This window comes from Geospiza fortis, unplaced genomic scaffold (assembly GCF_000277835.1).
Source record: "Geospiza fortis unplaced genomic scaffold, GeoFor_1.0 scaffold100, whole genome shotgun sequence".
Taxonomy (NCBI): Eukaryota; Metazoa; Chordata; class Aves; order Passeriformes; family Thraupidae; genus Geospiza; species Geospiza fortis.
In genome coordinates, this window is record NW_005054350.1 from 4456213 (window position 1) to 4470715 (window position 14503).

The window sequence follows — 14503 nt, forward strand, 5'->3', positions numbered from 1 at the left end:
AATTAATGTGTTTGGTTTACCTTTTCAGAGGAACAATAGCTTGGGATTTATTGTTCTACCAATAAGATCTTAATTGTCTCTTAGACCTTGTTTTGGTAAAAAATGAAAACTCTCACTGACATTATGGTATAAAAAGCTTTTGTCAATAGACAAAATGTTTGTAATGAGTACTGACACATGCTACTGGTAGTTCATGCCCTAATTGTGGAACTCTGTGAGCTATTTTATAATGAAAGAGCCAGATTAATTATTGTTTCCTATTAGTTTTGTTTCAGTATTCAACACATCTACTTGGCATCCAACGTCTTGTATTAAATTGAAAATGTTGGGAATTTTTTTAATACTAAGTTGGTTTTTTGCAATATTGTGTAATTCCAGTTTTTCCAGAAACATCAAATATCTCATGTCATTGATAATAATACTTCTAATTAATTTTTCTTCTTTGTCTTCCCTCAATTATTTGGTTATCTGAAACAATAACCTTTTTGAATATTTTCATTTTTTATTCACAAAAGCTATGAGTTCAGTAGAGCCCTGTATGTTTCTAAACATTGGCATTACCAGATAACAATTTATTAATATTATTAGCTTTTTAAAAGAAAAGACCAGTAAACTGTTCAGTGTGCCAAGAAGATATACTTTACAGCTGTGTCCTGGCAGGGTGACTGAAATGGTGTTACACGTCAGTTTACTAAATCTCTCTGAAATGTCATGTTGCTGTGATTTGCCAAGTGGACTTGCAGCCAGATTTTCTCTTCCCACTTTCTGTAGCTCTGGATCTATGGGGAGCAGATTATTGCAAGTTTTCTCATTGGACATAGTAGATGTAATGTTATTATACTCCCATTTTTCATGTTGAAAAGTAATTGTAAAAACCCACTTCTTTTTACTAAATATGTGGAATGAAAATACGCTCTGCATTTTAGATGTGATGGCAGGTGCTATTTTTGAACAGAGCAGTTGGTATTAGACATATGCAAAAGTTGCCCTCTGAAATATTTTTAAACATTTTTAAGATTTGGTGTTTATTATCTAATGTTGCTGCTTTGTTTTTTTATGTTCACAGGTTGTTTGGTGTCACTTCTCTTACTCAGACAAACTGCTCAAGCACTTGGATGATCATCAAAAACCAAAAGTTACATTGGTATCACCACGCTAACCCAATCTTACTGCTGGTGATGTACTACACCCTCGCGACTCTCATTCGTCTCTGGCTGCAAGAGCCCATTGAAAGGGTAACTTCCTTCTCTCTTCCCATGACTGATGACTGGGAGACTGGCCAGGGCAGATGCTCACTAACAGAGGTGCAAAACTTTAGGAAAATTAAGGGAAATGGACAGCAAGTGCAAGGTGGTACTTTGAATTTGGTCTTTTCACTCAGTTTCTCCAAGAGTCTGATCTAACATGGAAATTATTCTTAAAATCACTGGGACAATTATGCAAAGAATGCAACGGCAGAGCATTAATGCTTTGATTTGGAAAGCAGGTATTGATATGTAGTAATGGCTGGACTTGATTCACTCAATAATCTGAAAGGTCTTTTCCAACCTAAATGATTCCGAGTCTGTGATTCAAGTTTAGGTGCTATCAAGTGAAATGCCAGCACCTAAGGCTTGTCTGCCAGAACAGAGCTAGGATTTTGGCACAGGATACAAGTAAGACAGAACACATATTTGTAATTTTATCAAAGATATAGAAAAATTTTCTTAAAACCTTTCCTCCTGTGTGCCTGAGTGAAAATCCCAGGTTTCATTTAAGAGCAAGAGAACAAGGAGAAAAAAAAAGCAAACCTTTACTTCCAGTTTCAGAGGAAAATGGGTATATGGGAACCCAGAGGTATCTTAAAAGCTTAGAAACTGAAAGTATAAAAAGGATGATCCTAGGCATTACTTATATTAATTTCCTGATCCTCAGAGACCTGATGGGAGTTTTCAAGTTGAGGTTTAGTAGTGCAGTAAACCACAATGAAAATACTCATGACTCTGCTGTGAATTAGTGGAGTTTGTAGAGGCAAGTAAAAATGTTGGAGGTTTTCTTATTTTAAGGGTATTTCTTTATATGATGGATAATGTAACCATTTAACATTTAAAAAGGCAATCAAAATACATCACCTCTGAATTGAGATGTCTGGTATTTGGGGATTACATATATAGGGCTTCAAAAGGTGACTGATGCCAGAGCCATCACCTTGAGCTGTTAAAAAATTGTGTCTTAAGTTTCCAGAACTCTTAATATTATCTTTTCTGAAGTCATATCATTGTGGTCCAGTACCCTCTGGCATTGGGTATTTTTAGGGTCATTTTCCTTTGATTTTTTCTTCAGCTGCAGCTTCTGGAAGTTAGATTTTTCTTTTCTCTTTTTAAATAAAACATTAGATTTCCAGATAATAATATGATTTTAGCCCTGGGGCTGTTAACTAGAACTTCACATCTCACAAACTGCTGAGTAAAACCATGAGAACTACCCACGGAGGAGTAGCCACATGTGAAATGCAGTTAGTGTGAGCTGTGTGATCTCAGCAAGTCTGGGAATTGATTTCCAGTACCTGTGTTGTTTTCATCCAACAGTCACCATCTAAAAGTTTGGTGTTGGACCTAAGTTAGTTGCTGTGCTTTTTTAGTGGAGAGAAGTGGGTCTTTCTGTCTAGGAGAGAGTGAATGCTGCAATTTCCTACAGGGACTTGAGAGGAACTATAGTGGTCTTGCCTGCAGTTCTGTTTTTTTTAGACTGCTTGTGGTGTCTGAGATAGATATTCCCATAAAACACTAAAACCAGTCTCTGAGAACTGCCAACAAGTGAAATTAGAGATGCTTTCCAGGCAGTTGAGCTAGAGTAAGTATTAAAAGACATTAATTTAAGAAACATTGATGTCAAATTCATGGCTACAGGAAAGGCAATACCAAGTCTTGGCACTCCCAAGGGAACTTCAGATGCCAGGGAAATGATGCTTCCCTCCAAAGATAAAAGATGCTTTGAAAAGAGAACACTGTAAATGAAGGAGTATCCATGCATTAATGCTTATTTTTGATGCACAGGATGTTAGTGATGCAAGTGTTTGTCATTAGAAAGAGATGCTGAGATTTACAAAATTTACTGTATTTTCTGTATTTTACACACATCTTCTCTATGGTTTTGCGGGGTTTTTTTTGTCTATATGCATTTTGGTTTTGTTTAGTGGTGTCATAGATCAGGATTAAAAATTTCTCCTACTAGCTTTTCTCCAGTAGATTGCATTCTCAGTTTTTTAAATCCAGAATAATTCTAGGTTTCATTTAAATGTTTTTAAACTTGTGTAATTGTGGTGCATTTGATTCATTATGGGGCTAAGTAACCTGCCTTTTCAGTCCCCAGTGATTTTGAAGTTACTCTGTATTTAGGATCTCACTACTAACCTACCTGGTGTTTAATAAATGGCAAAGACAAAATACTATGAGGTGCTTGGTGTAAAGAAGTTGTTATGTATATGCTGCTCTCCTGTCAGTAAGAAGTGGCTCATCTTAGGAATTTTGTTCAAAATAAGTTCTTGGACAAAAAAACCTGTTTTGAACAAAACAATAAATAAATACTTTTTCAGTCTAAAAAGATTGCATAAGCTAAATATGATACTGATGTAGCAGATGCTAAAAGCAGAGTAAAACATGTAGACCTGATGGGTTTTTTTTTCTTGTGTGAATTACATCTTGGGGTCCTCTTATGAGTAAAATTACACCTGGATGGCAGCAAGAATTGTCTTTGAGACAGATGCTCTTGAGACTGTCTCTAAATGCTGCAGGTGATGAAGAATTTTACAGAAACACCCACCACTCCAAATCTCCAGTTTCAGAGTTCAGTTTTTTTGTGTGTGCATCACAGTACCAAAGTATGGCATGCATGAAATTTCAGTGTATGCTCTCCATATGGGATTCTGAATGGATCTTACTCATACAAAGCGGCTGTGGCAGTGGAAGATTTGCTTTTCTTATGCTTGCTGTTTTGGATCCTGACTTGCTCTAGCATTGAGTCTTGTGAAATTCTACCTCTGCAAATAAGAAAAAGCAATCTGTCTCTGGAGATTTCAGCTCACAGTTGTAACTGCTGGTGCTGAATAGATGAATAGAGCCCATTCATTCTGTGCTGTGAGTGGTATGCAATAGTACAGCAGAGCTACAGCAGTTGAATGTAGAGTCCTCTTAAAAAATTATAGTTGTTTTAATTAAAAGGTATTTAAGAGTTGCTGAGGAAGAACTGAAAAAATTAGGCAAGTCAAAGGACTCTCACAAGCTGTGCTTGTATGACTAGTATTGTGTTTTCTGCCTTTTCTTCCTCTTCTGAGAAAAAAAACCCCAAGATTTCCCACCCTTCCCTGTTGTGTCTAAGGCTAAATATATCTTAGTAAAATGATTGTGTGTGTCTTAGGTCTTTTGTATTGTTTTTGTCACCCTGGTGCCAAACTAAATGCCTTTGATAAGCAGTTCTTTATGGTTCATATTTATATTAAAGTTCAAATGGCAGTGGCAAGTATTTTAAGCACAGAATCAGTTTATTTCATCTTACAGTTTTGCTAAGAATGCCCTTTTGCTATCAAATACAAATATACAATTATATGTGAAATGTGCTACCATTTCCTCTGAGAAGTGAAACTAAATTTATAGTCATTGCTTATCTAAGTCAAGTAAAAAATAGGACCTTGCTGCTAGGATTGGAATGAGGAGAGTTTCAAAATGAGCTGGGAGGTTTGGATGTCCTGTTCTCATGGGTAGCTTTGCAGACCTCTGCCCAACACTCTGATTTATTCTTGTATTACATCAGAGGATTTTGCCTAAGCAATGAGAACAGTTGCCACCAGCAAGCTGCTGCTCAGGAGGAGCAGTGCAGGAAGGGCTCTGGTAGGGCTCAAAGAGAAGCTGTAACCTACTGTGGTTTGCACTCCTCCTCAGCTTAGTGATAACATTTGCCATCTCAGATGGAGAAATAAACCATGTGGGTTAGAGACAATCACAGAGTCATAGGACATTCCAGGTTGGAAGGAACTTGGGAAGGTCATGTGAAGCAACTTCTTCTGAGAGCCGGGCTTCAGATTAGATTTTCCAGGACCAAATCTTTGCATGGTTCATTGTTCTCATGGTGGAGGAGAAACAAAATAATTAAAAAAATTTTTTTTAAATGTATATATATAATTTTTAGGTTTTTTTAATACTCAGAAGGTGTTTCCCTGAAGCAAATTATGTCATTAGCCTCCTGTCTAACTATGCCTCCCTGTGAGAAGGCTACCCTTGTCTTCTCTAAAACTGTACTTTTATTGCTGTGAATTGGAAAAAAAATCCCTGATTCCTGCATCCTTTAGCTTCTCCAAGCCTCTAATCATCTTGACAATTCTCTGTGGGATCTTGTCCAGATTTTCTGTGTCTCTCTCGAACTGGGGATGCCAGAATTGCATGGCAGGTAGGGCCTGACACTTGCCAGGCACAGTGGAATAATCACATCCCTTGATCCGCTGGCAGTACTCTGGCTGATGCAGTCCAGGACATGTCTGCCTTCCTTTCTGCTGGAGTGCAGTCCACTGCTGGCTCTTTTTCAGCTTGCTGTGCACCAGAGCCTGTTCCACAGAGCTGCTTCCCACACAGTCTGTCCACAGCCTTTACTGTTGTGTGCGTTTATTCCAGCTGCAGGACTTTATCTTTGCTAAACCTCGTGCAGTTTTTGGGGTCCCATCTCTGGATGATGACTCTTTCTCCTGGCCCATTTACCTCCTCCCAGTTCACCAATTTTGTCATTCACAAATTTTGTGCAAGTGCAATTCCATCCAGGGAGTTTTGAATAGGACTAGACCTAGTGCCAGTCTCTGAGAAGCTCCACTCATGGCAATCTACCTTTTTGTATTTGAGCCTTTGCCCTACTTGGAGAAAGGCACTTCAGCTAATTCTCCACCCATCTTGTGCTCCATTTGTCAAGTCCTTATCTTATTGGCTTGTCAGCAAAGATATTATGGAACAGTGGTCAAAGATGCTGAAATAGCATACACGACCTTGAAAATTAGATATTGCACCTTCTGGGTTTTATATTTTATGTATTTGTTTATAATTATGGTATGATTATATGGTAAACTAATGTAGTACCTGGAGGTCTGTGTAATTCTGTTGTCATGTAACTAGCAGTTATAGAAAAGCTGTCATTGTTTCTGAAAGTGTCATCTCAGAGTCATCAACCATAAACCAAGTGTATTAGCCACTAATGGTGGCTAATTATGGTTAATATGGCTAATAATGGTTAATTAGCCATTCAAAGGTGCTTCAGACATGCTTTGGAGAGAGAACACCAGCTGGGAGGGTGGGGGGGAAATTTTAGTTCCTCTGCTAAGATTGTATTTACAGAGGTACAGCTAGTGCTGTCATTTGTTGTCATTTAGCAGACACCTGATGAAGAGAAATCTGTCAGCAGGGAAGATGACAAAGAAATTCCCTGCAGCCCAATTCCAATGACAGCAGAGAGGAGACGCAGTCTGTGGTATGCAAGCCACTATACGACTGATGAGAGAAAAGTAAGCCTGGAGAGGGAAGGGTCTCTGCATTACACAATTACTTTGAATTAAGGGAAGTGGTGTTACATAGCTTGCAAGTAAGATCTCCACGTGTGATTATATGAATCAGATAAAATATCTGATTAATATAAAAATCAAGGCTGCATGGCAGAGTAGGATAGGAATATATTTTGTAAAAATGAATGAAACAAAGCCAGGAGCCAGTGTAAGAATGTAAATGAAAAGCATGCTGCATGTTTTTGGTTTTGACATTTAAGAAGTGTAGGACTGGGCTTTTGGCTTGGGGCCATTCTGTTTCAGCAGACCAGCTAGAAAGTCTGTCAGGAAGCTAAACCTGGTGTAAAGATCTGATCTGCCTTGTAGCTACTAATTAGCACTGTCACTGATGAGTGGGGACTGCCAGCTTATCTTCTCCTAAGTGCACTGCTGTCCTTCTTGAAGATCCAAAGCAAGGCAGTTTAGGCAGCTGTGTAAAGTATCCTGGAAGGGTCCAGCTCTCTACCACCTGTCTGCACCAGCTGCACTGCAAAATTTCATTTGTTGAGTTATTGTCAAATTTGGGACATATGAACATTCATATATACTCAAGCCACATATACTCAAGCCCCAAGAAATCCACTAGATTAATAGTAATGGGAAAGGAGCTGGCAAATGGATAAAGTATTGTATTTTATGCATCACCATTTTGTTGGAACCATTTTTATAATTGTAGTAATTCTAATGATTGTTTAAAAACTTAGTTTTTAAGCATTGGGTCATTAGAAAGACATTAGAAAGCAGTTAATCAGTATAATGCAATACTGATTAATTCTTTGATTTAGTATCCAAAATTTCAATGCAACAGTCTCAGTTCTAGTTTAAAATTTACAGGAACGTACAGTAAAATTATGTGAATGCTATGGCACACTGAATACAATTTTATGGTATTGTACAATTCTGCTGACTTTTTAAGAATTCTTTCTGAATTTCTTGGTGCAAATCTGCAAAAGTCAGCACGTATGCATGCATGTATTCAAGAAGTCAGTCTTACTAATGCTTGAGCTGTGCTTCTGTAATAATTTGTTCTTGCATTGCTTTTTGCAGCTTCTGTCAATGACCCAAGATGAATACAAGCCATCGGATGTTAGTATACTACTAGTCTTTGTAATTTTGCAATTCTTCTCAATGTGTGTAAATACAAACAATGATACATACAGATAAAACCTTAGATGACATTTGTAAAACTTCTAGATTTATGGTTAGCCTGCCATTTACCCTATAATCTTGATTATCCTAAATGTAATTGTCTTGTGCTTCCTTAATAATTTCCCTGAGAAACCATTGATTGATCACTTGAAATTAAGCTGCTTGTAGTAGTACCAACTGGCAAACGATCTTTGCTATTTCATTGGGTTTGAATAAGATATGAAAATATGCTTTCTAATGCAAGCCACCTTTAAATTTGATTTAGTTTCTTTGCTATATTTTTTTATTTCATTCGTGTTGGAATGCTGAGGCCCTTAAAGCATGACCGACAGCACATATGAGTTCAATTTGCAGATTACAGAAAATCCAAGTCTTTATCTGAACAGACAGCAAATGATCCATTTATCTTGAATGCTATGGACCTTAGCAGACTCTGAAAGCAGAAAGGTCCCCTCTGTTTAGCATCCACAGGAGAATGGAGATGAAGATGAATTTTAGGAGCATCCATAGGCTAATCTAAACGTGCTCCATGGCCAGTACTTGGTGCAGCTGGATATGACTGAACATAACACAGATACTATTCTGAAACAGTTCACAGGCTGTTGCACATGCCTGTGAATAGTTTTGACAAGCAAGATATGCTCCTGTCTCACAGCCTGAGCAGAAGTCAGTCTTGAGCACGTATTGCCATTCACTAACCCACAGCATGCGAATTTCTGCCAATAGGAAAGATATTGATGGTTGTGATTGCTGGAGCCCTTATTCGAACAAGCACAAGGGCTGAAATTGAAGTCACAAGAATAAAACAATGAAAAAAGTGTTGAATTAGAACTACCAAGTGACAAAAATGTGCAATCAATAACAATGATTGCCACAAGTGGTTTTATTACAGCTGCAAATATAGATCTCACCACAAATAATTCAAATTGGAAAGTCATTTATAGCCATTATTTTAATAACTACTGGAAATAATCAGATGTGAACTGAAGTCTGAAAATCCTGATGTAATGGTTTGCCTAAGAAGAAGGATGAATTTTTAGTTACTTCTATTGGTATGACATCAAAACCTAACAATAAATTTTGGAAGCTGTTCAGTGTTACTTTTGCATGCAACACGAGTATAACATATCAGTTTCTGGGGAGTAACTGCAGCTGCTTGTTAACCTCTTTTAACATTGGCACTCCGAGAGTAGCAAAACACAGGAGTCCCACTCCTCTAAGAGCCATGATAAATGCAGAGCCTCTCTCCGGTGTGCTGGCAGGTGCTGCTGGTGACAGTGAATGGGAACCCTGCTGACTATCACACCATCCACCCTGCACTGCCACTAGAGAATGGCCCAGCCAAAGCAGACGTGTACTCCACACCACAGTACAAGTGGGAGCCCTCGGATGGTGTGTCAGGTAGTAAATTGCCTAGGAATTGTCATTTTTTCCATGTGTTTTTCTTATTCTGTATCTCCAGTCACTGCCTCTAGCATTTCTTGTCATTTTGGTAAGCTCTTTGGCCTGTTAAAGTTAAATAATGCTGTCATCTTGCAATGATGGATACCCATACAACAGTTTTGTAAACTGGGCTCTAGGTGTATACCATCCAAAATGCTTTGCCCACCAACACAGTGATTTGCAGTAGCCATCAGAGTGATTGCAAGCAAAGTAATTTCGGGAGAGGATGCATGTACTTTCTTTATACCAGCATGGATTGCAAATAAGAATTTCTTTTTCTACTTAGAAAAGGAAGAGGAGGAGGAAGAAGAAGAAGAAGAGGAAGTTACTCAGGAGGAAAAGGAAAATGTTAAATTACATGCCCTGGTCTCTGTGTTTCAATTTATCATGAAACAAAGCTACATTTGTGCTCTGATAGCTATGATGGTAAGTACTAGCAACAAAAAGAATGCTGTTGATTTTATGAAAGTGTCCTCTCCATGTTTTTCTGAAAGTAGTCTCATTGGTTGGTTTTCAGCAAGTCTTTGTGTCAGGCTTAAAAATATCAAGATGGTTTCTGCATAATTTTGAGCCCATTTTAGGTTATTAATGTATAATTCATAGACCTGTTACAAACCCTTAAATAGGACAACACATTTCCAAGACTGGGAACCCCAGACTTTGTTGTCTGTTGAATACCAGAAGACCTCTGTGTCTTAGTTTTCTATTGATTCCCAAGCTCTTGCCCAAGCAGGTTTGTCATGTGCTTGCACCACTCAGAAATTTACTTCTAAAATTAATGTATGTCATACTGATATAGAAAACTGTAAAAATATGGTTCTTAATTCAGGCAATGCATGCATCCAATGACTCTCTGAGAAGAAAGGATCTGTAAAGCCTGGTTTCCTGTATTGACACTGAAAGATCTCAAGGAAAATACAACTTTGTGCCAAGGCAGACTTTCATGTTGTTTTATTTATTACCCTTCTTTCTCTTTTCATGCTGTTGCTTGTTTTTAAGCCTACTTGTTGTAAATATTTGAGCTGCATTATACCAAGGTTTCCACATAATGATTAGATGTCTTTCTATATTCCCAATGCAAGCTTTGCTTTTACTGTTTTGGAGAAGTTTCAACTGTGATGAAATTAACCATAAAGCTTCTTGGCCCAATTTTGCATTAAAAACAGTAAAACAAATTACCTTGGCTGCCTCTCGTTTGCATAAAGTTTCAAACTTTATTGGCTGTCTTTTAACAGAAAAGGTTTCCTGTGTAAATAAGGCAGACTACTTGTGCAAAATATGGATCTGGATTGATGCATTCTGAGATATTAGCAAGTAGTTAGTTATTTTCATATTGACACAATAACTTTTTTCCTATTTTTAAACTCATGTACTTCTATGATCTAAGGATCATAGAATGGTTTGGGTTGGAAGGGATCTTAAAAGTTATCTACTTCCAACCCCCTGCCTTGGGCGGAGACACCTACCAGACCAGGTCTGTGTTTCTCTTTTAATTAATTCCCAGGGATATATCCCTTATTATAAAGGGAGACCATATATTTGAAGAACTTATTTGTAGTTCAGTGCTAGCTTTTATCTTCATGACATATTCTGATTTTATGTGATCCAAATTAATTTATGAATTTTCTTGTGGTATGCTCTGATGGAAATTCCGTTTATACTACAGCCAAAGACAGCTCAGTGTAAGCTATTTCCTCATACGAGGATGGAGAAGTAGCATATCAGTGTTTTTCACATACCCTTAAAAGACACAATTTGCTGGAGGGCTGAGCTAACCTGATAGAAATAATCTTAATGTTTAATAATTTTTTTAATGCTTTATTGACAGTTGCTTCACAGTTATAGCAGCAGATACACAGCTAAATTTAGTCCTAAATCAATAACATAATGTAGATAAAAAGCACTTAAACCCCCTAAATCCTTTTCTTCAGTATTTAATAGAGAAGTTTTCGAAAACAGAATTTTGAAAGCTGTAGAAAATGTTCTGTAATTGTTGAATATTCAGGTAATCTACCACAGTTACTGTAGACTAATTGTTCTTCAGGTTGGGTGGGTGCGCACCATAGCTTTGCATTTTAAACTGATTCCACAAAAGCTATTGAGTATTGAGTTGATGTTGTTCTGTAATGCTATCAAAGGCCTTCAATGCAGTACCCGTTGATTTGGTTTTGCCATTCCTACTCTGAATTCTTTGCTGCTGTTTCGCAAGAAAAAATTCTGTGCTCAAACTTTAATTTTTATTTTCCATCTCTTTTAGTTTGGTGTAATGAGAAGCAATGAGTCTGCTTACAAAGTGCAGTTAATGCATCAAGGGTTTGCCCTCAGAATCTGCTTTCTGCATGTTCTCCACCCATATTAATCACGTACTGGACCAGTTTATTTTAGCTGGTCCAATAAGTGATTAATATGGGTGAGAGTCTGATGAAAATAAAAATATGTGAATAAAGTGTAACTGGAAATCTGCATCTGTGCTGTTCCTGAATCCATCTGTGGACTTTTTTTTCCTCTCTTTTCTCCTTCCACAAGGCGTGGAGCATCACATATCACAGCTGGTTGACTTTTGTGTTACTGATCTGGTCTTGCACATTGTGGATGATTCGGGACCGAAGGAAATACGCCATGATCAGTTCACCATTCATGGTTTTTTATGGAAATTTACTACTAATATTACAGTATATATGGAGTATTGAGCTCAGGAATGATGAACTTCCTCAAGTATCTGGTTTTTTAAAAAGAAAGGGACCTGGGGAGCTGGCATCAAAGGTAAGTGTAACAAACAGCTGAGATTTATTTATGAAACCACAAAGTATATTGTGATAAAAATATGGATCTCTTGACATTTCTTTAAGAGTGCATCCACAGTATTCAGTAGCAATTCCAAAGTAAAGGGTAAGTCATTAGAGTGTTCAAAAAACTACTTCTTGCATATTAAGCTAATAGTAGAGCAAATAGTTCAGACACCTTTTAGGTTTTCATGATAATTCTGTAAAAAATACCTGATGGATTGAAATTGCTCACTTGTTTGTTTTTATAAACTGGATTCAAAACCATATTTTATTTGACTCTCTAGATTAATGCCCATGGGATGTCAGATCTGTCTGTGATTATGATGGCAACTGGAACTGTGTTGTCATTGCAATTACCAATGCTACTCACTCTCTAATGGTTTGGCACAAGCAGCAGCACATAGCAGTGGGTGGCTGAGGTTTAATTCTTTATCCTTACACCTGCATCAGCACGAGTTGAAATCCATTTTAGGTTAGAACCAAGAGAATTTGCTGACCCCAGCGCATGATGGATTTTTTCTTTAATGTCTTGGAAAAGCATTATGTCCTGCTATTTTTCTCCTGGAGAAGTGACTGAGCAAAAACAGGATGTTTTTTTCCTAGGGCACCCAAGAGGGGCATCTCAGGGAGTGCATCTAGTTGGCACTGCTCCCCTAGAGCTAAGTGGATCACTTCCCTTGTGACTCCTAATTACAATTTAAGTTGATTCTGTACGACATCTTCCTTGTTGGCAATAACTTTTGGATAACCATTCCTGGGTCTTTAATGCGTTTGAAAGTTAGTGAGTGATATATTATTTGTCTGGTAACAGTAGGGCTAGTTTGGTAAGAGGAATAAAGCTCAAGGGGATAAAGCAAAACTTTGTAGAAAGTTTTAATTTTTTTTTTCAATTACTTCATAATTCTCTAAGGAATTTTAACTGTCTTAATACTTCATTCCCTTTGATATTATTTCTTATTGGCTATATCAGCAAATATCTTGTCTAAAGACAGATGCTGTCTGAAAAGAAGCTGGTGTGTGTATATGGTGATTGAAAGAAAAAGAAGCTGGTGTGTGTATATGGTGATTTGGCCACATCCATAAAGCCATTAGGTGTTTAATGGAGTTTTTTAAGCTGAATTAAATGTACTCCATAACTTTCACAAAATCACACAATAGTTGAAGCCAAAAAAGGCTTCTGGAGGTCATGGGTCCAACTCTCAAGCAGAGCCATCTTGATTGCCCAGGACCATGCCTAGATGGTTTTTGAATATCCCTATGAGTAGAAACTCTTGTTACATCCTGGGGCAACCTGTGCCAGTGCTCAGTTACCCTCACAGGAAAAAAAGTGTTTCCTGATGTTCAGAGGGAACCTCCCATGTTTCAGTTTGTGCCTATTGCCTCTGGTCCCATCACTGGGCACCACTGAAAAGAGTCTGGCTCCAACCTCTTCACACCTCCCTTTAGATATTTATAGACATTGAATGAGATTCCTCCTGAGCTTTGTCTTTTACATAGGAGAGATGTTCCAGTCCCTTCATGGCCATTCAGCCAGACTCTCTCCTTTGCGTCCATCTCTCTTGTACTGGGGTGCCAGAATAGGACACAGCACTCAAATTGTGGGCTCACCTCACAGTGCTGAGTAGGGAAGAATCACCTTCCTCAACCTGCTGTCAACACCTCCTAATGCAGCCATTAACATTCTTTGTCATAAGGGCACATTGCTGGCTTACCTGTAACTTATTATCCACCAGAATCTACAGGCTATTTCTGCCAAACTACTCTCCAGCTTATTGGACCCCAACACCTGAGCTAGTACATGAGCTGGTTCTTCCTCCCCAGGTGCAGGACTTTGTACTTCACCTTGTTGAATGCCCTGATGGTCCTGTCAGCCCCTCTCTCCAGCCCCTCACTCCTGCCTGTTGAGGTCCTGCTGGATGGCAGCATGACCCTCTGGTGAATCAGCCACTCCTCCCAGGTGTGTGTTATCAGTAAACTTGGTGAGGGTACACTCTCCCCCATCATCTGGATGGAAAATTAAGATTTTGAACAAGACTGGGTTCAGTATTGACCCTGGGGCATATTGCTAATCACTGACGTCCAAGTAGACTTTATGCCATTGATCACCGCCCTCTGAGCTCAGCTGTTCGGTCAGTTTTCAGTTCAGCTCACTGTCTGCTCATCCAGCCCACACTCCATCAGCTTCCCCTGACCACCTTATGGGAGATAGTTTCTGTCTGGAGTCTAAGAAACAATATCTGCAGTTCTCCCCTCATCTAGCAGTTCAGTCATTTTGTCATAAAAGTTCATGAAGCTGGTCAAGCATGACTTCCTCTGCATGGATACACTCTGACTATTCCTGATGGTTTTCTCATCCTTCATTTGCCTGGAAATGTTTTTCAGGATTAGCCCCTCCATCCAATTAGAATCACAGAATGGTTTGGGGTCAGCAAGGACCTTTCAAGATCATCTAGTACAATCCCCCTCCCACAGGCAGGGACATCTTTCACTAGATCAGGTTGCTCAAAGTTCCATCCAGCCTTACCTCAGACACTTCCAATGATGGAGCATTCACAGCTTCTCTAGGAAGCCT

At 38.5% G+C, this 14503-nt stretch overlaps 1 protein-coding gene across 1 annotated transcript in view; it reads left to right on the plus strand.

Moving 5' to 3' along the window:
• Nucleotides 1-14503, plus strand: part of PIEZO2 (piezo type mechanosensitive ion channel component 2) — a 236222-nt gene that overhangs the window by 135117 nt on the left and 86602 nt on the right. Inside the window, exons 7-12 of the mRNA XM_031058868.1 lie at nucleotides 1067-1235; nucleotides 6386-6517; nucleotides 7601-7639; nucleotides 8965-9103; nucleotides 9432-9571; nucleotides 11672-11908. Coding sequence (XP_030914728.1) covers nucleotides 1067-1235; nucleotides 6386-6517; nucleotides 7601-7639; nucleotides 8965-9103; nucleotides 9432-9571; nucleotides 11672-11908 — 856 coding nt within the window. The remainder of the gene's footprint in view (nucleotides 1-1066; nucleotides 1236-6385; nucleotides 6518-7600; nucleotides 7640-8964; nucleotides 9104-9431; nucleotides 9572-11671; nucleotides 11909-14503) is intronic.